The sequence below is a fragment of the Nerophis lumbriciformis genome, linkage group LG16, assembly GCF_033978685.3.
Source record: "Nerophis lumbriciformis linkage group LG16, RoL_Nlum_v2.1, whole genome shotgun sequence".
Taxonomy (NCBI): Eukaryota; Metazoa; Chordata; class Actinopteri; order Syngnathiformes; family Syngnathidae; genus Nerophis; species Nerophis lumbriciformis.
In genome coordinates, this window is record NC_084563.2 from 31813132 (window position 1) to 31836031 (window position 22900).

A 22900-nucleotide genomic window follows, 5' to 3' on the forward strand; every position below is an offset into this window, starting at 1 on the left:
TATCGGTACCAAAATGTATTTCGGTACTTTTCTAAACAAAGGGCACCACAAAAAATAGCAGTATTGGCTTTATTTTAACAAAACATCTTAGGGTACATTAAACATATGTTTATTATTGCAACTTTGTCCTTCAATAAAATAGTGAACATACTAGACAACTTGTCTTTTAGTAGTAAGTAAACAAACAAAGGCTCCTAATTTAGCTGCTGACATATCCAGTAACATATTGTGTCATTTATCATTCTTTTATTTTGTCAAAATTATGAGGGACAAGTAGTAGAAAATGTATTATTAATCTACTTTAGTGTTCAACTTCAGCCTAAACCCTTTTGGTCTACAACATTTTCAATTTATGAATGTACAACTGTTTGTTTATTTTGTTGACCACTGACCGATGAAATATTAAACTAAACTTGTTCATTTACTGTTAATATCTGCTTACTTTCTCTTTTAGCATGTTCTATCTACACTTCTGTTAAAATGTAATAATCACTTATTCTTCTCTTGTTTGATACTTTACATTAGTTTTGGATGATACCACACATTTGGGTATCAATCCGATACCAAGTAGTTACAGGATCATACATTGGTCTTATTCAAAGTACTCATGTGTCCAGGGACGTATTTACTGACTTTATAAACATAATATAAATTCAATAAAACCGAAAGAAGATTTAGTGATGCTAAAAAATATAGATGAACCGGTACTTTTTAGAGACGGTATAATACCGAATATGATTCATTAGTATCGCGGTACTATACTAATATCGGTATATTGACAACCCTACTCTCCACTTTGCCCAGATAGCTGCTGATACAGTAGATAAGGTTGTGTTTAAACCTCATTCCTGTGAGAATCCTGCGTGTGACTGACGAGGACGCATCTGTGAGCAAATAAGACTTTTACCTTTCCAACTTATCAGGTCGCTAGTGCATTCTTTACTCACGTTTAAAGTGACGGATGAGGCAAAAAAAATACAACCTTACCTCCTGTAGCTGATAGTTGACAGCAGTCTTGTTAGCCTGAAGTGCTGCGATGAGTCCTATGCTACGTTGCGCTGTTGTCTTTGCATATCGCTTAAGTGAAAGTCTCACCAATGTAGAGATGTGTTATTGACGAGGCAGGAGTTGAGAATGCGCATCAAAAAGTTGTTCGGGTCTACTTGTTGATACAGCAGGGCCAAGATTAGTCGCTTGTGTTGACACTTAACCTGAAAACGAAAGTCCAGTTTGGTGAATATGTTTATCAATGGCCACAACATAACACAAAATAAGACAAATATTGCAATGTAATACATACAAAACTTAATTTAACATTTAAAAGTCGGCTATGTTCGATATTCGAAACGTGTTGTAGCGAGGGACGACTGTACTCTAACCACTGATTAAATCATGCCAATTACTTGCCTTAATTCCACATGTGGTTTCTGGTAGGCCTGTGATTGTGGAGATCCCACATTTCGCTGCTCTCCGGGGCACTGAGAGAGAGTTGGTCATCTTGAGGAGCGAAACAGGAGAAAACTGGAGGGAGCACCATTGTGATTTCACTGAAGAGGAACTCAACCAGATACTTAACGGCATGGATGAAAGTAAGGGATCTTAATGCATCACTCATGTTTTGTTCAATAATGTTCAGTAACGATCAAACTGGCGATCCCGGGGAGCTGGTGGTTGTTTGGATGTTAAAGGAGCCATATGTAGAAACATGTCAAGTCATTAAATGGCCCTGATATGTCAAAAGGCATTAATAAATCATGTTCATTTCCTATACCTCTATAACTGATAACAGTAGCTCTGCCGGGATATGCTCATTTCAAAATAAGATTTACAGCCCCAAAACCTTGTTATTGTTTTAATTTCGATGTCCCGCCCTCCACCATTCAACCAATTATAAAGTCTGTGAGTGTGTCACATCCAAGTTGCCAGTTAAGCAGCGCCATCTTCGTCTGGCTACTGCCACTGGTAAAGTTATTAAACATGTCAGACCTTAGTAAATCTAAAAGGCCTTGTTACCATTCTCAACTTATTCATGACAAAGCCAGGAAGAAAACGAGGATTTGTATCGGTGATACCTTTGAAAGATGGAGACGATTGAAGACGGAGAAGATTTTTTTCATCTGATGCCAAACTTGCTAATTTCCTCTTTGATATTGTTGCGTTTTGGACAGAGGTGGGTAGAGTAGCCAGAAATTGTACTCAAGTAAGAGTACTGTTACTTTAGAGATTTATTACTCAAGTAAAAGTAAGGAGTAGTCACCCAAATATTTACTTGAGTAAAAGTAAAAAGTATGTTGTGAAAAAACTACTCAAGTACTGAGTAACTGATGAGTAACATACACACACACACATATACATATATATATATATATACATACATATACATTGATATATACAGTATATAATTTATATGTATTTATTTTGCTGTTTTTGTTTACATGTTAAAGATGTTTTAATGAATATACATGCATGTTTAACATATAGATTCCTTTCTTTCATGAAGACTAGAATATAAGTTGGTGTATTACCTGATTCTGATGACTTGCGTTGATTGTAATCAGACAGTAGTGCTGATAACGTCCACGTTTTCAAATGGAGGAGAAGAAAAGTTCCTCCTTTCTGTCTAATACCACATGAAAGTGGTGGGTTTTTGGCATCTTATTTGTACAGCTTCCATATTCGTTTTTATACACTTTACAAGAAATATATTGGCGTCAAACTCCTTAGCTTGCTAGCTTGTTTGCGCTGGCTTTCGGAGACTCTTGTTTTGAAAGCGCAGGCGCGATGGAGCGGCACTTTTATTGTGAAGACAGGAACTGTGCAGTCAGTCTTTAGGCTTTTGACGGGATGTACGGTTGAAATAAAGAAGTATCTTTTTTCCTTCACACTTTTGATTGATTGATTGGAACTTTTATTAGTAGATTGCACAGTACAGTACATATTCCGTACAATTGACCACTAAATGGTAACAGCCCGATAAGTTTTTCAATTTGTTTAAGTCAGGTCATGTGACCACCTGGCTCTGTTTGATTGGTCCAACGTCACCAGTGACTGCATCTGATTGGTGGAACGAAGTGAAACGTCACCAGTAAGGCAGGCACTTTGAAGGTCTGTCTGACAGACCAAAACAAACAAAGCGTGCATTAACAGATCGATAAAAATTAGTAGCGAGTAGCGAGCTGAATGTAGATAAAAGTAGCGGAGTAAAAGTAGCGTTCCTTCTCTATAAATATACTTAAGTAAAAGTAAAAGTATGTTGCATTAAAACTACTCTTAGAAGTACAATTTATCCCAAAAGTTACTCAAGTAGATGTAACGGAGTAAATGTAGCGCGTTACTACCCACCTCTGGTTTTGGACCAGTTGTTCCTCCCAGGGAATTCAAGTCACAAGTCGCTCCCAAGCTCTTTACGACACTTAAAGCTGAGTAGAAAAACCACCAGAGACTGAATAGGTATTTTGTAATATATTTGCAAAGCTTTGCAGATATACATTGAGACCAGTCCAGCATAGAACATTCAATTGCGCCGCTAAGATGGTCTTCCCCCCCCCCCCCCCCCCCCCCTCCCCGACCAAACCCTCTCCCCTCTTAAGTCCCTGGCAGTCATGTCTCTCTAGCCAAAACAAATGCCCATTATCGCTCTAACATTCCAAAGCTTCAAGGTTAACACACACAGTTTACTTACAGACAAACAGAAAGAGAACAAATGGAAAAACACGAGATGTTTTCAAATATGACTATGAAATAAAAGAAGTAACACTTAAATTCGGATATATGTAAATATCTGCCTCCGACAATATGTAAGTCAGGCATTTACGTTTTCTTATTACTTGTAATGAAGGGAAATGGACATTTAGTATGTAAACTATATTGTCCAATACAGTCTATGATATGGTCTAACAAAGCTAGTATGTTCCTGCAATGAAAACTTAGTGTGATGGTGCTTTGCTCCTAGTGTAATGCTTAGCATGCTAGCCCGGTCAATGACACATCGACATACAGGCGGAGGAAATATATGCCTATGTGGATATGTGTAGTGTCAGTGCCTATTTCCTTCTCAACATGCTGATACGCTGAGAAAATGGGTTCCAACATTAGCACGGCTGTCATCATGGCAATGTGAAATGTATGGAAACAGACAAATCACATGATAAAATAATTCCTCATTAATGTAGCCTATAGGCATAACTTGGTAAAATGTCTCCTCTTTAGTTTTGGGCGTACATTAGGCTGCTAAGCATGCTCTACTTATTTTCACCAGTATAACCATTGCTAGCGTTGGTTGTAGTTTGTTTTAGTCTTTGTTTTACATAGTACTGATAGTACTGACAATAATCATATGATTGCCATTTGTTGTGATATTGTACGCAGGCATGACGTACTTCTTCCTGAAAATAGCCTAATTTCTGTGTAAAATGTGTTGGTTAGAGATTTGTTATTGACAAAACGCTTGTCTATTCAGCTATTATGGTCCCAGCACCTCAACCCCTAGTAAGAAGCGGTGGAAGTTTGAAGTTCTTTGGAGTAGCCTAGTCGATTGAGCTGGATTCGGCTGTGTATCTGGAAACCTTAGTCAGAGAGAGAGGGAGGGGACTACAGAATTTTGACTGTATCTGCAGTACAGTTTCTGGCCACATTATTACATATGGCTTCTTTAAGAAAACTCATTCCATTGCTGACCAAGTATAATGTTTTATCGAACTTCAAAGCTTGAATTCATCAGTATACAACCTTTGGAGTATTGAAATCTCGAGCTTCCACTGTACATCAGTGTTGCCGTCATTGAGATCGGGCTTGATCACCTGACCGATCTTGTTTTCGACTTGGTCTCACGGAGCTACAGTTTGGGCTTGAGCTCGCTTTTTGTGTTTTTGACTACAACAAGAGTACATCAATTATTCACATTTTATATCATTTCATTCACAGAACTGGATTCCCCCGAGGAGCTTGAGAAAAAAAGGATCTGCCGAATCATCACGCGAGACTTTCCGCAGTATTTTGCTGTGGTGTCTCGCATAAAGCAGGACAGTCATCTGATTGGCCCAGAGGGCGGCGTCCTTAGTAGCACACTTGTTCCTCAGGTCCAGGCTGTCTTCCCCGAGGGAGCCCTCACTAAGAAAATCCGTGTTGGGCTGCAGGTCTGCACATTACTGAACTATTTGGTTTCGACCCTGTGGTCCAAATGCTGACATGTTTACATTTTTTGGACAACGTTTAAGGCTCAGCCTATTGAAGTTGACGTGGTGAGAAAGATCCTTGGCAACAAGGCGACATTCAGTCCGATTGTCACACTGGAACCAAGAAGGCGGAAGTTCCATAAACCAATCACCATGACGATCCCCATTCCTAAGAGTTCAAACAGTGAAGGTCCTGGATCAGTGTATAGCGGGGAGACGCCTACTTTACGTTTACTTTGCAGTATTACAGGTAAGTCCATGTATAGTACATGTATGTCTTTAGAAACATTAGCTATATTTTCTTTTTGGTACATGAAGAACAATCAATGCTTTTGTTTCAGGAGGGACTACACCAGCTCAGTGGGAGGACATCACTGGGTCTACACCGCTTACCTTTGTTAATCAGTGTGTTTCCTTTACCACCAATGTGTCAGCAAGGTAAAGCTATTAATTGTTTCAATGCAAATCCAACCTCTAAGTCAGGGTTGTCCAAACCGTGGCTTGCTAGCCTCTGTAATTTGGTACGAGTTCACACCTCGGAGTACTTAGAAATTAATCTTACATACCAGGTGGTCACTGAATGCTACATATTTTCTGCCACCTTGTGGACAATGTGGGTAAATCGGATAAATGGCCCTTGCAAGTATTTTGAAAAATAGCACAGCTTTTACTTATATGACACAATCCAAACAACCTTCCCTAGTCATGGTGCAAAAAAAAAAATGCAACTAACATAAAGGTAAACACACATGGTCAAACATAACACAACCTGCTCACTGAACATTGTGGATATAATGAACAACATCCAAACACCATAAAATTAGAGTGCATGATGGGAAAATGTAAAAACACTCCCTCCACATGTATCCATGTTAGCCGCATTTTAGCTGCTTGGTATTTCTGATTGATTACAAAACTTTAAGGATGTCGTCACAAAAGTAAACAAAGTAGGAGTCAAACTTCCACAATCTCTTAATATCCATATTATATACAAATTATATTAATATAATATGCACACACAAACACACACATACTGTACATATATATACACACACATATACATATGCGTATAAACACACATATACATAGATATACATACATATAGACATATATATAAATATACATACTTTACATGCAGTTGGCTTTTTAGCCCAATGTGACCCCCAAGTCAAAAGGTTTGGACACCCCTGCTCTAAGTGTTAGAACCCTGCTAATTCTTCAGTATCATCTTCTTAGGTTCTGGCTGATAGACTGTCGACAGGTTCAGGATTCTGTCAGTTTCGCCTCTCAGTTGTATCGAGAGATCATCTGTGTGCCATACATGGCCAAGTTCGTCATCTTTGCAAAGACTTTAGACCCCATTGAGGCTCGACTACGCTGTTTCTGCATGACTGATGACAAAATGGACAAGACTCTGGAGCAGCAAGAGAACTTCACTGAAGTAGCTCGAAGCCGAGATGTTGAGGTACACTGTAATGTCATTTGTGTTAAGTGTTCATAGAATGACAACTTCTACTGCTCAGGTCCTGGAAGGAAAACCCATATTTGCGGACTGTTTTGGAAACCTGGTGCCTCTTACCAAGAGTGGACAGCATCATGTGTTCAGCTTCTTCGCCTTCAAAGAGAACAGACTAGCTCTCTTCATTAAAGTACACCAACGCACACGTTTGTCTCATGTTTAAGAGTTCCACCAATGTACTCACTGACCGATGCCTGCACAGATTAGGGACACGGCCCAGGAGCCATGCGGCCGCCTTTCCTTCACGAAAGAACCACGCACATACCGCAGTTTGAACCACAATGCAATCTGCAACCTTAACATAACCCTGCCAACATATTCAAAGGTCTGTGTGGAATCATTTTAATCCATTTTCCACCTGTCATTTCTTCATTAATTGCTGTCTTTTGAATTCTCTCTCAAAGGAGTCTGATTCAGACCAAGACGTGGATGATGAGGTGATTTGAAAAAATGACTTTATGCACAATCACAATAAGGAATGTAGTGATGCTGATGTAACTAATTGTTTCTACTTTTCCATGCAGAGTGAAAAGAGTGACAAGAAATGTAAGTTGAAATTTAAAAATGGTATCAAGTTTTTTTAAGACTTTCTTAACACGTCAGCTTCACTGACAGTGTTTTTCTTTACAAACACAACCACATTGAGCAGAAATTCCACATTATTGTACATGTGCTCACATTTCTTATGATAAAAACTCCAAAGAATCCATTGACACATAGTTGGTCATAAAGGTTGTGACATACAATAGCAAGTATATAAAACAGACATAAGAGCACTGTTCTATATACTCATCATTCCGAATAACCCCTGCTTTGTTAATTTGCTCTACTAACACTCGAGGGACATGTGACTGGCAGCTAGGCTATGGCTTCCCTACTCTGCATTTCACTTTCTCTAGATTCTCTATCTTAGCTTTTTCTTTTCCTCCCTTCCTTCCTTTTCTTGATTTGTAAATTTACTATAATCAAAATATATATGTTTGTCAACTCAGGTCAATGAAAACTTGTTTTGTTCATAAATTATGGTAGAAATGTGTTATTTGTTGTCTTTTAATTTAGGTGTATCTGTATTTACTTTATATACAGGTGAAATTAAAAAAAAAAAAAATTTGCAAAGGCTTGTTTATTTTAGCAATTAGATTTACAAGGTGAAACTAATATATAACTTAGGCTCATAACATGCCACTCAAGACATTTCAAGCCTTTTTCTGATATAAATTTGATAATCACAGCTTTTATCTTATGAAAACCTTGAATTAATTTTTTTTTTTAAACGGCATGCAATGATCATCAAAAATATAACAAATAAAGGCTTGACATATCTCACTTTGCATGTAATGAGTTTACATCACATATTAGTTTCACATTTGAAGTTGAATTGCTGACATGAATGGACTTTTGCACGATATGCAAATTTTGGGGGTTTCACCTGTATCTTCAGATATAGGGGTGTAACGGCATACCATAATCAAGGTCCAGTACCTCGGTTTTAAGATCACGGTTCTGTTCTGAACAAAATATCATGCATTAATGATTTTTAAAATAAAATCTAAACAACTATTGCTTGGGAAATTTGTAATAAATACAAGCATCCAATAAAAGATAAAAATTACACAATTTTAAAAGCATAAAATAGTTTTTTTTTTGTAAAATGTAATGATTCTAAAGTAACAGTTTGAACAGTCTGCATTAAAGTTAAAGTTAAAGTACCACTGATAGTCACACACACACACTAGGTGTGATAAAATTACCATCTCCATTTGACCCATCGCCTTGTTCCACCCCCCGGGAAGTGAGGGAAGCAGTAAGCAGCAGCAGGGGCCGTGCTCGGCAATCATTTTGGTGATTTAACCCCCAATTCCAACCTACCGATCTCAGGGCGGACACTCTAACCACAAGGCCACTGAGCAGGCTATTTTTTATTTCTTTTTTCCATATTGCCCTAAAGGAGCTGTTTGCAACCTTTATGCCTACTAACTTGGAACTAACTTTCCAAAGTATAGTAAGAATTATATTGCTCTCTTTTCCCGATTGTACTACACAATGACGTAAACTACGCCTTATGTAACACTCACGCATTAGCTTTGTTTGTTGTCAGCTAAAGACAGCAATTTCCATTTTGAAGGAATCTTTCACTTGAGTTAGGGTTGTGCAAAAGACGATTTTCGATATCAACAATATGAATTTGGCCGGCGAAAGAGCTTTTAATACTATCATCATATCGTAATAATACATGTTGCTGTGTACCGCAAATTTGACAGCGACAAATAATCGACCGCGTACTGAACTTTAATGAAGCATCCTTCTTAGCAAGCGAGTGGCTAACGTCCCTCCACAGTGTAAAGCCGCTTCTAAGGCAGCAATCCTCGATAAACGATGTTTTTTACAAGCTCATTATCACTGGAGGATGACAAATAGCTAAACATGCTACACTACTCAGTACAAATATCGACAGTAACAATATGAAGAACATTATCCATATATGGTTGATATAACAATAATTAGATCAATGTTTTTTCTATCACCAAATCATGTTTTTGGTCTTTTTGTTTAATTGTTCACAAACACCAGAGGAAAAACAAAAACAATTTAATTAGACCTGTTTATTGATTTTATTTTGTATTGTTCTTTATTTTCATTTGGTCTGTAATAATAGAGAAGAAAGGGGGAAAAAATAAATGTATTGTTACATGGCCATCCTGTGTTTTTGGTGGTTTGAACAAAGGGAATAATTTGTGATCTTGACAATGTTAAGTATCAGTCCCAACATTGGTTTGAGCAGTACTGCCCCTGTAAATACTTGGTATTGGATCGATATCCAAATTAGTAGGATGGCCCCAAACAAATCTTACGTATCCAAACAACAGAATAATAAGTGCTTAGTACACTTGAACTAAACTGTATACAAAACCATGTTACGACAGAAAATAACTGGCTATTAAGAGTAAATTAGCTAATAGACGAATAATAGTGTTGAAAATGACAGAATTTGTTACCACATCTGTGAGCAGTCAAATTAGGAGCCTTTGTAACTCGTTTTGAAATGGATGTACAATATACTGTCAGGGGAAATCCGCACTGTAAAGCATTTAAACAGGTTTCTGTGTTATAGCAAGGGGATGCACATCTCGTCGGAACATTGGCACACCGCTTTTGTTTTTTCTGTCCTATCCCCTTGTCTGTGTCTGTTTATATCACATTCAGCGAGAAGGCAAAGTGGTCCCCAACAGGAGACTTAAACTACTCCTGGTAGCCAAAGGTTAGGATAAATACCAAGTCTACTCTGTATTTGTTTACATGTTTGTAAACATGTGACACCGCTGAGCATTTACACTTCCTGTCCCTCACTTAATGAGTCCCAGGTGGGAACTAAGTAGGCTTCTAGCCCATAACCAAAAATCTAATGACGAATATACAGTATGTGCCGTTACACCCCTATCCAGACACAATACTAAATGTATTTAGTCACTGCACTACAACGTAATAGTATGTTTATATTTGACATAAAACACATAAGTTCTCACCTCACCAAGCATAGTTTCATTCATTGACTGTTTTATTTACATGTTTTCCCTAAGTTGGTTTTACTTCTTGTGCATGGTAGTAGTCAAAAAAACAGATCATAACTTAATTGCAAAACTTTATTAATTTTTTTAGTTCAATAAACACTTCAATCTTTCTCTCTAGTGCAATTTTCTAAAATTATTTTGCAAGTGTATGCGTTCTGTGTTTTATAGCTTGGTTTGTTGCCAGACATGACTCTACATGTCAGTAGCAATCTTGAGAGGGTTTGTCAGTTCTTCATTCCTGTCCTTTTGTTCCATACAAAGTGTTGCTGTTTTTATTGTTGTTTGTGTTTGTTCCGTTTGCCAACTTCATTTGTTTTTTGTTTTTTTCTTACTTAAATTGGGATATTACAATCAAAGTCAGCCTTCAAACGTATTTTACTTCTCATGTCTCTGCTTATGCTCTTGCTGCTTAACTTTCCTATAAACTCGCCAGGATCACTTTTTTGTTTGTAGTTTTTTGAACTTCCTTATTGTCTGCCCTATCGATCTTTTCCTTGATCTCTGAACTCAATCTGGCTTTTAATGGCATTGTCTTGATCACAGTTTTCTGATGTCTCTCTTCCCCACTTAATTTGTCCCTATGTTCTTTACCCTTTTTGGTTGATAAAACTTTAACGTAAGATGATGAATCTGAATCGATGGAGACGTTTTCACTGAAAACAAATCAACCTCTCGACCCTGCGACCCTTGCAAGCCCTGATCTTCTCTCCGACATGTCTGACATGAAAATTCCTGTTTTACTTTCCGAGCAAGGGGATCGCGTCATAAATGTGGACACTAATGGTGTTAAATGGACAGAGGGAAACGAGGCTCTGGCTAAATATGGCTTCAGAGAGAGACACCAAAAAGCTGGAGAGATTCAAAGTGAAGGGCTCAATAACACTAAACATCAGGAAGGTGGTGCTAAAAAGGCAGAGCAGGTCTTAGTTAAAGTAAGGACAGTACCTGTTGAACAAAAAAGCACATCAAATAGAACTGCCACAGCAAACAGAGACGTAACAAGCATGGACTCGTGCCTCAGCGTAGACCAAATGGGTGTTTCTCAGGAGCTTGTCCAAAATACACAGCTTATTGTGACGTCTAATGGTAAAAAACGACCCCCAAATATAAAAAAACCTATTAGGAGAAAACTTCGGGACAGAGACCGTTCTGGATATAGTAGCTCAGAGGGTGAGCTTGAAACGATGAGCTCTGAGGAGTCTTTAGATGGTGATGCTGTTCTTAACGAGAGGGATATCGTTCCCACACCAGTAATCGATCCACCAGATTCTCCTCGTGTGGTTGAGACAACTATAGGATCAATAAAGGACCGTGTTAAAGCGTTACAAAATAAAGTTGAAGAAGAGGAGGGACAAAAACATGCTGTGGTACAGATTTCAAGATCATTGGTTACCACAACAAAAATGGAGGGTGACATGCCACAACTCCCCAGTCTTCCCAAATCACCCAAATCTCAGACAGAAAGATTGGAAGAAACAATGTCTGTTAAGGAACTTATGAAAGCATTTCAGACCGGTCAAGACCCTTCGAAAAATAAATCAGGCCTTTTCGAGCACAAAGCATTGGCTTCTTGTGATTTCACTCTAACAAGCGAATCAGCAGATTCTGAAGAGAAACAGGGGAATGACCAAAGTCCTGCACAGACACCAAAACCCCAAAGTCATAGCTTCAAAGATCCCTATGAAAATGACTTTCAGGAAAGTGACACAACTGACTCTGAAAATCAACCAATAGGCATACTAAAAGGCACCTCAAAGGAATCACTGTTAATTTTAGATGCAAATGTTGCAAAGACTGTCACATTTTGTGATGATGCAGGCATTTACTCACGCAAAATGTCAACTGAGTCTTCAGAAAGGGAGAGTTTGTCTGTTAAGGAGCTAACGAGAGCATTCCAGACAGGGCAGGACCCTTCAAAGAGTAAACGTGGGCTTTTTGAACACAAATCCAAGGCTTCCTCAAGTATTTCAACAGAGGGACCCATTATTCCCAAAGAAGCAGCCGGTGCACAGGAAGCAAAATCCCAGCTAATTTCGGACACTAGCTGTATTGGAAACAACGTAGAAAGAACTGATACGATTCAGCATAAGGATGGAATGATTAGTCCTCGGAGCGAACTGTTGCCAGGGAGAGGACTGGGTATGATACAAGTTGGACAACAATCTACTGGTACTGGAATGACTTTATCTGAAGACTTGCAGATCAGCCCTGACCGCAGACCTTCTGAAGACTTCAGTGCTGACATAAAGGCTGAACTAGAAGAAAGTCCTGAATACCAGCTATTCAAGAAAACATCCACAACCTTGAATATCAGCAATCAGCTGGAGACATCAGATGAAGAAACATTGGTTGATAGAGTACCATTCTACAGTCCATCAATAGGAACAGTTTCTCTTGAAAATCAAAACATGTTCGATGGCAAGCAAAGTCCAGAAAACATGGCTGAATCTACAGACACGAATGTCGACATTTGGACACCTCAAATCGGGACTCGAGAGAACAATGAAGGACTTGAAGTTGCTCAACAAATGAACACTGATACAGAAGAGGTCATAATTGAAGAGCCAGTACTTGAAGAAGTCCACATTGGCAGGAAAACCGATAACCAGCATCCCACAATAGAAAAGGATATGTCTGGGTTGGAGTCCTTCATGGCAACTGATTTGGATCAATGTCTAGCCCCAAGGTTTAAAGCAGATCAACCACCCCAAGAGGATATTATTGAGAAAAAATTTGAACAAATTATCCTAACAAAGGATAAAGAGAAAGACATTCACCCAATTGCCTCTGACACATTTGCTTTCAGCTCAGAGCATAAATATTTTGAAGAAACTCCTGTAAGTGGAGATATAATTAGGGCACCTCTTTCCAGTTTGGGAGAAGACTATGAAGGACCTGCAGTTGTCCATCATACGAAGATTAACAATGAAAAGGTCATAGATGATGAGCCATTACTTGATGAGGTATACATTAACAGGAAAACCGATAGCAAGGCTTCCATAGCAACAAAAGATATGTCAGGGTTGGAATCCTTTATGGCAACTGACTTGGATCAGTGTCCAGCAGCAAGATTTGAAGCAGATCAACCAAAGCAAGAGGATATCATTGAGGAAAATGTTGAACAAGTTGTCCTGAATAAAAAAGAAAAATACATTCATGAAATTACCTCTGATGAGGTTGTGTTTGGAACAGAACATACATATTTTGAAGAAACAGTTACAAGTGGAGACCAAAATAGAACACCTCATTCCAGTTACGGAGAAGATGATGAACCACTTGCTTTGGGCTCTCAATTCAACACTGATAATGAAGAAAGCACTGTGGATGAACCACTACTTGAAGAAGTCTACATAAGCAGAAACAATGATGGCAAGGCTCCTACACAAGCAAAAGATATGTCAGGGTTGGAGTCCTTCATGGCAGCTGACTTGGATGAGTGTCCAGCCACAAAGTTTGAAGCAGATCAACCAGAGCAAGAAGATATTATTGAGGAACATTTTGAACAACTTATCCTAACCAAAGATAAAAAGAAAAGCATCCACCAAATTACCTCTGATGAGGATGTGTTCGACACAGGACACAAATATTTTGAAGAAACGGTTATAAGTGGAGACAGAAATAGAACCCCTTATTCCAGTTTCGGAGAAAATGATGAAATACTTGTTGTGGGCTCTAAAATGAACACTGATGATGAGAAAATCACAGTGGATAGACCACTACTTGAAGAAGTCCACATGGGCAGGACAACTGATAACCAGTGTCCCACAGGAGTGAAAGGTATGTCGGAGTCATTCATGGCAACTGACTTGGATCAGTGTCCAGCAACAAGGTTTGTAGCAGATCAACCACAGCAAGAGCATATTATTGAGGAATATTTTGAACACATTATCCTAACCAAGGATAAAAACAAAGACATCCACCAAATTACCTCTGATGAGGTTGTGTTTGGCACAGAACATAAATATTTTGAAGAAACTGTTATATGTGGAGAAGGAAGTAGAACCCCTTATTCCAGTTTGGGAGAAGATGATGAAGTACTTGCTGTAGGCCCTCAAATGAACACTGATGATGAAGAAATCATAGTGGATAGACCACTACTTGAAGAAGTCCACATGGGCAGGACAACTGATAACCAGTGTCCCACAGGAGTGAAAGGTATGTCGGAGTCATTCATGGCAACTGACTTGGATCAGTGTCCAGCAACAAGGTTTGTAGCAGATCAACCACAACAAGAGCATATTATTGAGGAACATTTTGAACACATTATCCTAACCAAGGATAAAAACAAAGACATCCACCAAATTACCTCTGATGAGGTTGTGTTTGGCACAGAACATAAATATTTTGAAGAAACTGTTATATGTGGAGAAGGAAGTAGAACCCCTTATTCCAGTTTGGGAGAAGATGATGAAGTACTTGCTGTAGGCCCTCAAATGAACACTGATGATGAAGAAATCACAGTGGATGAACCACTACTTGAAGAAGTCCACATAAGCAGAAAACATGATAGTAAGGCTTCTATAGCAGCAAAAGATATGTCAGGGTTAGAGTCCTACATGGCAGCAGGCTTGGATCAGTGTCTAGCAACAAGGTTTGTAGCAGATCAACCACAGCAAGAGCATATTATTGAGGAAAATTTTGAACAAACTATCCTAACGAAGGATACAGACAAAGGCATCCCCCAAATTACCTCTGATGAGGTTGTGTTCGGCACAGAACATAAATATTTTGAAGAAACAGTTACAAGTGAAGACCAAAATAGAAGACCTCACTCCAGTTTGGGAGAAGATGATGAACTACTTGCTGTGGGCTCTCAAATGAACACTGATGATGAAGAAATCACAGTGGATGAACCACTACTTGAAGAAGTCCACATTAGCAGAAAACATGATAGTAAGGCTTCTATAGCAGCAAAAGATATGTCAGGGTTAGAGTCCTACATGGCAGCAGGCTTGGATCAGTGTCTAGCAACAAGGTTTGTAGCAGATCAACCACAGCAAGAGCATATTATTGAGGACAATTTTGAACAAACTATCCTAACCAAGGATAAAGACAAAGGCATCCCCCAAATTACCTCTGATGAGGTTGTGTTCGGCACAGAACATAAATATTTTGAAGAAACGGTTACAAGTGAAGACCAAAATAGAACACCTCACTCCAGTTTGGGAGAAGATGATGAACTACTTGCTGTGGGCCCTCAAATGAACACTGATGATGAAGAAATCACAGTGGATGAACCACTACTTGAAGAAGTCCTCATTAGCAGAAAACATGATAGTAAGGCTTCTATAGCAGCAAAAGATATGTCAGGGTTAGAGTCCTACATGGCAACAGGCTTGGATCAGTGTCTAGCAACAAGGTTTGTCGCATATCAACCACAGCAAGAGGATATTATTGAGGAAAATTTTGATCAAACTATCCTAGCCAAGGATAAAGACAAAGGCATCCCCCAAATTACCTCTGATGAGGTTGTGTTCGGCACAGAACATAAATATTTTGAAGAAACAGTTACAAGTGAAGACCAAAATAGAACACCTCACTCCAGTTTGGGAGAAGATGATGAACTACTTGCTGTGGGCCCTCAAATGAACACTGATGATGAAGAAATCACAGTGGATGAACCACTACTTGAAGAAGTCCACATTAGCAGAAAACATGATAGTAAGGCTTCTATAGCAGCAAAAGATATGTCAGGGTTAGAGTCCTACATGGCAACAGGCTTGGATCAGTGTCTAGCAACAAGGTTTGTCGCATATCAACCACAGCAAGAGGATATTATTGAGGAACATTTTGAACAAACTATCCTAACCAAGGATAAAGACAAAGGCATCCCCCAAATTACTTCTGATGAGGTTGTGTTCGGCACAGAACATAAATATTTTGAAGAAACGGTTACAAGTGAAGACCAAAATAGAACACCTCACTCCAGTTTGGGAGAAGATGATGAACTACTTGCTGTGGGCCCTCAAATGAACACTGATGATGAAGAAATCACAGTGGATGAACCACTACTTGAAGAAGTCCACATTAGCAGAAAACATGATAGTAAGGCTTCTATAGCAGCAAAAGATATGTCAGGGTTAGAGTCGTACATGGCAACTGACTTGGACCAGTGTCTAGCAACAAGGGTTCTAGGAGATCGACCACAGCAAGAGTATATTATTGAGGAAAACTTTGAACAAATTATCCTAACCAAGAATAAAGAGAAAGACATCCACCAAATCGACCCTGATGAGTGTGTGATTAGCACAGAACACAAATATTTTGAAGAAACTGTTAAAAGTGGTGACAGAAATAAAACAATTAATTCCAGTTTCAGCGAAGATGATGAAGAACTTGCTCGGGGCCCGCAAATGAACAATGATGATGAAGAAAATACAATGGATGAACCACTACTTGAAGAAGTCCATATTAGCAGAAAAAATTATAGCAAAGCTTCCACAGTAGTAAAAGATATGTCAGGGTTGCAGTCCTTAATGGCAATTGACTTGGACCAATGTCTAGCAACAAGGTTTGTAGCAGATCAACCACTGCAAGAGGATATTATTGAGGAAAATTTTGAACAAACAATTCTCTCTAAGGATAAAGAGAAAGACATCCATCAAATTGCCCCTGATGAGGTTGTGCTCAGCACAGAACATAAATATTTTGACGAAAGTGTTAAAAGTAGGGACAGAAATAGAACACCATATTCCAGTTTGGGAGAAGATGAAGCACTTTCTGTCGGTCCTCAAATAAACACTGACAATGAAGACAATACAGTGGATGAACCACTATTTGTAGAAGTCCACATTAGCAAAAAGAAGGATAGCAAGGCTACTATAGCAATAAAAGATATGTCAGGGTTGGAGTCCCTCATGGCAACTGATTTGGATCAATGTTTAGCAACAAGGTTTGTAGCCCAAAAGGAAACAGAGGAAGCAAGACGTACATTTGAAGACAAACATTACTTAACTACAGAGGGGCCTCTGACGAAAGAATGGGTGGGGCTGAAGTCTTCATATCAACTCTCCAAAAATGTAAAAAATATGTCTGGCATGATATCCCTACTTAAGAGTGACTTAGACCAAGACCTCTTAGATAGGCCAGTGGCACATGAGACTCCACAAGAGGACCTTATTCAAGAACAGTTTCAGAATGTTCAGAAACCCTCTAGTGAGGAGACAAATGTGGAAGACAAGCAAGATGAACAAACACAGATGCAGAATGATATGGCTGACGGCAAAGAGAAGGCTATGTCAGGCATTATGTCGGTCCTTGGTAGTGACTTAGAAAAGTGTTTCAAAGACTATCATGTGGCAACACAAGAATATACAATAAGTGGTGCAGCAATCACAACACAACTGAGTGGTGAATCACAGATGCCAATTAACCAAATTTGGATTGAGAGAAAGCCACAACAGCAAGAGTTTATGATCAAGCAAGATGGTTCAGGCATGCTATCACTGCTAAATCATGACTTAGACCAATGTTTAAAAGAAGAGCCAGTGGTGATACAAGGCTATCCAGAAGAAGATGCAATCCACGAGAGGTGCAGACAGGTTGTAATACCAAAATACTCTGACAGAGACACATCTACATTTTCACCAGTTTCACCAAATGGAAACTCACATTTTAGTTGCAACAGTGAAAGTACTGTGAAAATGACAAAACTGAATGAAACAATAGGCGAATGCCACAATGATTATGACGATACAAATGTTGATGCCATTACCCCAAATATACCACAGAGGCCAACTGACTTTAAGAACTTGGACACTGTGGTTATGGATGACACAGTGAAAGAGCTTTATCGAGAAGATTCGCTGGAGGCAAGTCCTGTCGCAGAGGATACATCGTCAAAAAGATCTCCAGACTCCATTGAGCCAAGCCCTACCAGAGAATCTCCTTGTCCAGACTCTCTTGAAGGAAGTCCAACTCAATCCGAAAAAAATGGAGAAGGAATAACGCACAAGGCAGCAGTGTATGAGGATTATGCATCACAGCTAAAAGCATGTTTGGATTATGACACAAATATTTGCATAAATGACTTTACGCCTGATGAGTCAGAAAATTTCACGCAAATGGAAGGTGACAAATATTCGACGCTTCATGAAGATGACAACGAGGATTATTCCACACACCAACAGTTTACTCCAGAAGAGGAAATGTTTAAAATGGCTGCAAGAATTAAAACGTTTGATGAAATGGAACAGGAAGCTAGAACCAACAGAGATGCATCCTCATTTGAACCTTCACAGACAGGAATCTCAGAGGAATTATTTCCAGAAAAGGACGAGTCTTTGAAAAACAGAGAAAGCGAAAGTGAAATACAGGACAACGAAGACTACATGACACATTTTTACAGCGGTGTTACTGAACCTCTCTATCCAGATGATGATTTAAAGTACAACCCAATGCTTGATAATGGTTCAGATTCTTTAACTGAACCTATGGCTGTGGTGTTTGCTGAAGAAACCAGAAATGATACATCAAGTTGTGTGTACTCTGTAACCTTAAATGAAGACGCTGATCTAGTAGAGGACCAAAAAACACTTGATAAATCACCTATTCAATCACCAATTGATGACATAACCCCTGATCAATTTCAGTTTAAAAAGGGAAAGCTATTTGAAATGACCAGAGGGGGCGCAATAGATCTAACAAGAAGTGCTGATGAGGAAGCTGAAGGATATGCATTTTTTCAAATAGAGGGATGTCCAACTGAAGTTGTTTCAGAGGAAATTGGAGAAGAGCAAAACACATTTTCAACATTCGATAAAGGTTATTCAGCTGCAAAGGAAATCCTACAGAAGACAGGGGATGATGAAGCTCCAACTCCTAAACCCAGAACTCTCTTCCCTCCCTCAAGTGACAAGTCAAAGAGTGAGAAGCATCTTTCTGAAACAGATCTTGGCAGCTCTACAGAAGTTCAGCTGGGCTCCCCCAGTGGATTGGACAAGCTGAACCTTATTCAAAGTGATGATGAAGGTTTTAAAGGCCATGGTGCAAACTACCTTGACTCTACGATAGCAGATCTTCAGTCAAACGCAAATGTAGTGTATCAATCAGCATATTCAAAGCAGAATTATGATTCTTCCGACTCATCCCCGGATGAAGATGAGGAAGATCAGTGTTCGGTCATTGAGATGTCTTCTTCAGGTGCACAATGCAGCAAAAAAAAGAAATCTGAACCAGATTTGGTCACAAAAAAGACAGATACATCTATGAAACGTAGGACAAGATCCGAGACCGATGGTGGCCCAAGTAATGTCTCACAAAAAAATATCAGGAGTTGTTCTGAAAGCACTCAGTTAACATATGAGTCCAACCTTTCAATAGCAAAACCTATTCTCTCAACAAAACAGAAACACAAAAGAATCCATATCGGTGAGGCAGAAGAATCTTCAGTTTCTTTGGACACTGATGATATAAGCAGCTCAAGTCGTAAGAGTCCAGATTCTGTTATCTTTACTTATGACATGCCAGCCTCGGGCAGTTCAGATTCAGATCCTGTTACGGCTGTTCGCCGGTCTTCTAGTGCAGTGGATGTATTTGAATCTAGGCCTACCTGGGATGACAAGGTGGAAACACAGATGCAGAGAATCACCGATGATCAAACTTCAGAATGTACGGCAGGTATGGCCAGATTTACATGGGCTTTTTATTTCCTCGGCGGCAACAACTCTTTTTTTTCCTTTGTCGGAGCATTGTGCCATCACATGTGTGCATGGTGTTTTGCATGTTGGTGAGTTGTTTGTCCATCTCATCTGTGTGTATGTGCTATCTCAAGATTCAATGGTCATGTTGGTTTTAGAAATAGCAGCTTATTTTGATGCCGACTATTGGTATCTCTGATACTAATATAGCTTTACTAATATTACTAAATTTTAGTTGCAAACCTTAACCATGTAATATTTTTGAAACGCCAACCTTTATATTTTCATCCATATCAACATTACATAACCACTTATCATTTCAGGCATATTATAGTTCATAAGCTATAAAGCATTAGGAACGATAGTAAATTTGTGTGAAGGTTACTAGGCCACTAAAATATAATATGTTATTTTGTTGTGGTGGTATTTAGTGGATTGGCAAGATGATGCTGACAGGAAAGAGGAGACATTAGCCATCATTGCAGATCTCCTCGGCTTTAGCTGGACTGGTAAGTTGTCACCTAAAATTACACTTTTAAATCAGTAGCTTTGAGAGAGTGTACGATTGTGGTATTTCTGTGTAAAAATAACTTGTAAATTGTGATTCGTCACAAAGGACTCAATATTACATCATATTTTGCTATCCATTTCCCCAGAGCTGGCAAGGGAACTTGAATTCAGTGAGGATGACATCCAGTCAGTTAGGTCAGAGAATCCTAATTCACTTCAAGAGCAGAGTCATGCCTTGCTTCAGCGATGGGCTGAACGAGAAGGCAAACATGCCACGGGTAAGTAATGGGTATCTGCAAAACTCCTGCATTAAAATGGTTGTCCCGCAAACTGTCTCTGCTTTACACCGGTTATCTGTCCAATTTCCAAAACTACAGGTGAAAATAATTGACAATACTTATGGCTGTATGGGTTCCAAAAAAGTCTGCAATTTCTTAACCCAGAATATGAGCAATAGGTTTTCAATTGAATGGACAAATTATTGATGAAATACTTAAATCATGTTATAATAATTCCACAGAGGACTGCCTGATTAAAAGACTGACCAAGATCAACCGCATGGACATTGTTCATCTAATTGAAACCCAGATGAACAAGTCAATTCAAGAGCAAACCTCGAGAACGTATGCTGAGATTGAGAAAACACTGGACCATAGTGAAGGTAGTTTTGTATACAAATCTTTGTGTCTAAGCGCTTTTAGCGGTACACTAAATCAGAGTGTTTCTTTTACCTCCTCACGACTGTGCAATTTTTTTAGTCTCAGTGGCTCTGTCTTCAGTGCAAGAGGATGTTGACAGCCCCAGAATTGTGAGAAGGATAGAGTCTGATCGCAAGCCACCCCCGGCTGTTTCTGAGGAGGACCTCTCCGTCGCTTCTCTGTTAGACATTCCTTCATGGGCGGAGCCTGCTGGACATACTCACTCAGAGAGCATGCATGGTGACCTGTTGGAGGAGCTTGAGATCACGCAGTAAATACACAATTGTATTCATGTTATGACTAAAGGTTCATATCTGTAGCAATATTTGACACAGTTCAAGAATAAGGACATACAATAGGTTGTAGCCCCTACAAAGCAAGGGACATTTTTACTTATTTGACCTTTGCTGCCTTGCTTGGATATATGAAAAAATAATTATGTTCTGAGTTTTCATATTCTAAAGTTTATGGTCATTGTTAGGGCTGTCAAACGATTAAAATATTTAATAGCGATTAATCGCATTTTGTCCGTGGTTAACTCATAAATAATAGATAAATAAAAATGTTTATCTTTAATAAAAACATTTCAAGTTTTTAATACTATATAGACTACTAGACTGAACAATTTGCTTCATGCAAATGTTTATCGAACATTATGCTTTTTTAAACAGCTTAACACAAAATGAACACGAACACTCTTCTTCTGACAATAAAAATGACATTGGCAGTGCTCCGGTGTCGTGCCAGATTTTGTATCCCAGACAGACTTTGTATCCTCTGCAGCTGGAGCGCTTGCATTCAGAGGAGTGGAGCTAGACTTCTGTGTTTAGATACCATTTTAGAACATACCCAAATAAATTATTTTGATATTCTGTACATTACATGTTGCAGGTAATCCTAATCATATCGCTTCAAGACAATGTCTTAACCTTCTCTATTTTGTAATAAAGTGTAATATTGCTAGGTGATCAGCCTGTTTATCACTCTGTAATTGAGGACTATCAGAACATGTGATAGGGAAAATACATAATTTTTCAGCCTGCCAGAAAATGTATCCCCCCTCTGTAATTCTCAGTTGATGTACTAGCATTTATGTAGGTACACATATGAACTGGAACGCAGCTACATTTTTCTCCACCAAGTCGCGTGGCGAAAGAATAAATGATGCTGTTAAAGGAATTTAGCATTACTTCGTTATCGCGTTTACTTTGACAGCTCTAATTATTACATATTATGTTTTAAAGTCGTAATTTGTGACAATGTCTACTTTGTCTGTTACAGTGAACTGAACCCAAGCCTGTGGACCTCAGATGATGTAAATTCACATGAACGTACACGCTATGTCAACTTGGATGAGCAAGTAAGTACGCTCCCAACCAAAACAGAAGCTGCTATGAGGAGCAAAGACACTCAAGTTTTTGATGCCCAGTACAAAGTGGAAGACCAGCAAATTCCCTGCAGTACTGAAGTTCATGTTTTAAAGCCTTCTCATGGCAGTAATCAATGCCAAAGCAAAAAAATATATAGCCGAGTGACACCTGAAACATTTGTTGAAAAAGATCAGCAGAGCCACTCAGCTAAGATATTGAACTTGCCATCATCTGTATCGATCAGTGAAATTAGTCTGATCCTATCGGAATCAGACCAAGCTGAGACGGACTTCAAAAAGCTCCATGATGAGTACAACTATATTCCTCAGCTTTTCACAACAATTCCTTCCAAAAACATGTTCAGAGGAACCTCTGACCCTAACCTGTTTGAATCACCAGAGATTCACGAAGCAACTGAAGAA

General features: G+C 38.9%; 1 protein-coding gene across 3 annotated transcripts in view; it reads left to right on the forward strand.

Moving 5' to 3' along the window:
- The window catches only part of ank2a (ankyrin 2a, neuronal), a 209135-nt gene that overhangs the window by 162034 nt on the left and 24201 nt on the right, over window positions 1-22900 (forward strand). For all 3 annotated transcript variants that reach the window (XM_061976996.2, XM_061976997.2, XM_061976999.2), the window contains 14 exons: window positions 1435-1589; window positions 4924-5135; window positions 5217-5424; window positions 5516-5612; window positions 6411-6639; window positions 6698-6823; window positions 6896-7018; window positions 7098-7130; window positions 7218-7239; window positions 20332-20409; window positions 20557-20688; window positions 20931-21071; window positions 21169-21379; window positions 22390-22468. In XM_061976996.2, the coding sequence (XP_061832980.1) occupies window positions 1435-1589; window positions 4924-5135; window positions 5217-5424; window positions 5516-5612; window positions 6411-6639; window positions 6698-6823; window positions 6896-7018; window positions 7098-7130; window positions 7218-7239; window positions 20332-20409; window positions 20557-20688; window positions 20931-21071; window positions 21169-21379; window positions 22390-22468 (1846 nt within the window). The remainder of the gene's footprint in view (window positions 1-1434; window positions 1590-4923; window positions 5136-5216; window positions 5425-5515; window positions 5613-6410; window positions 6640-6697; window positions 6824-6895; window positions 7019-7097; window positions 7131-7217; window positions 7240-20331; window positions 20410-20556; window positions 20689-20930; window positions 21072-21168; window positions 21380-22389; window positions 22469-22900) is intronic.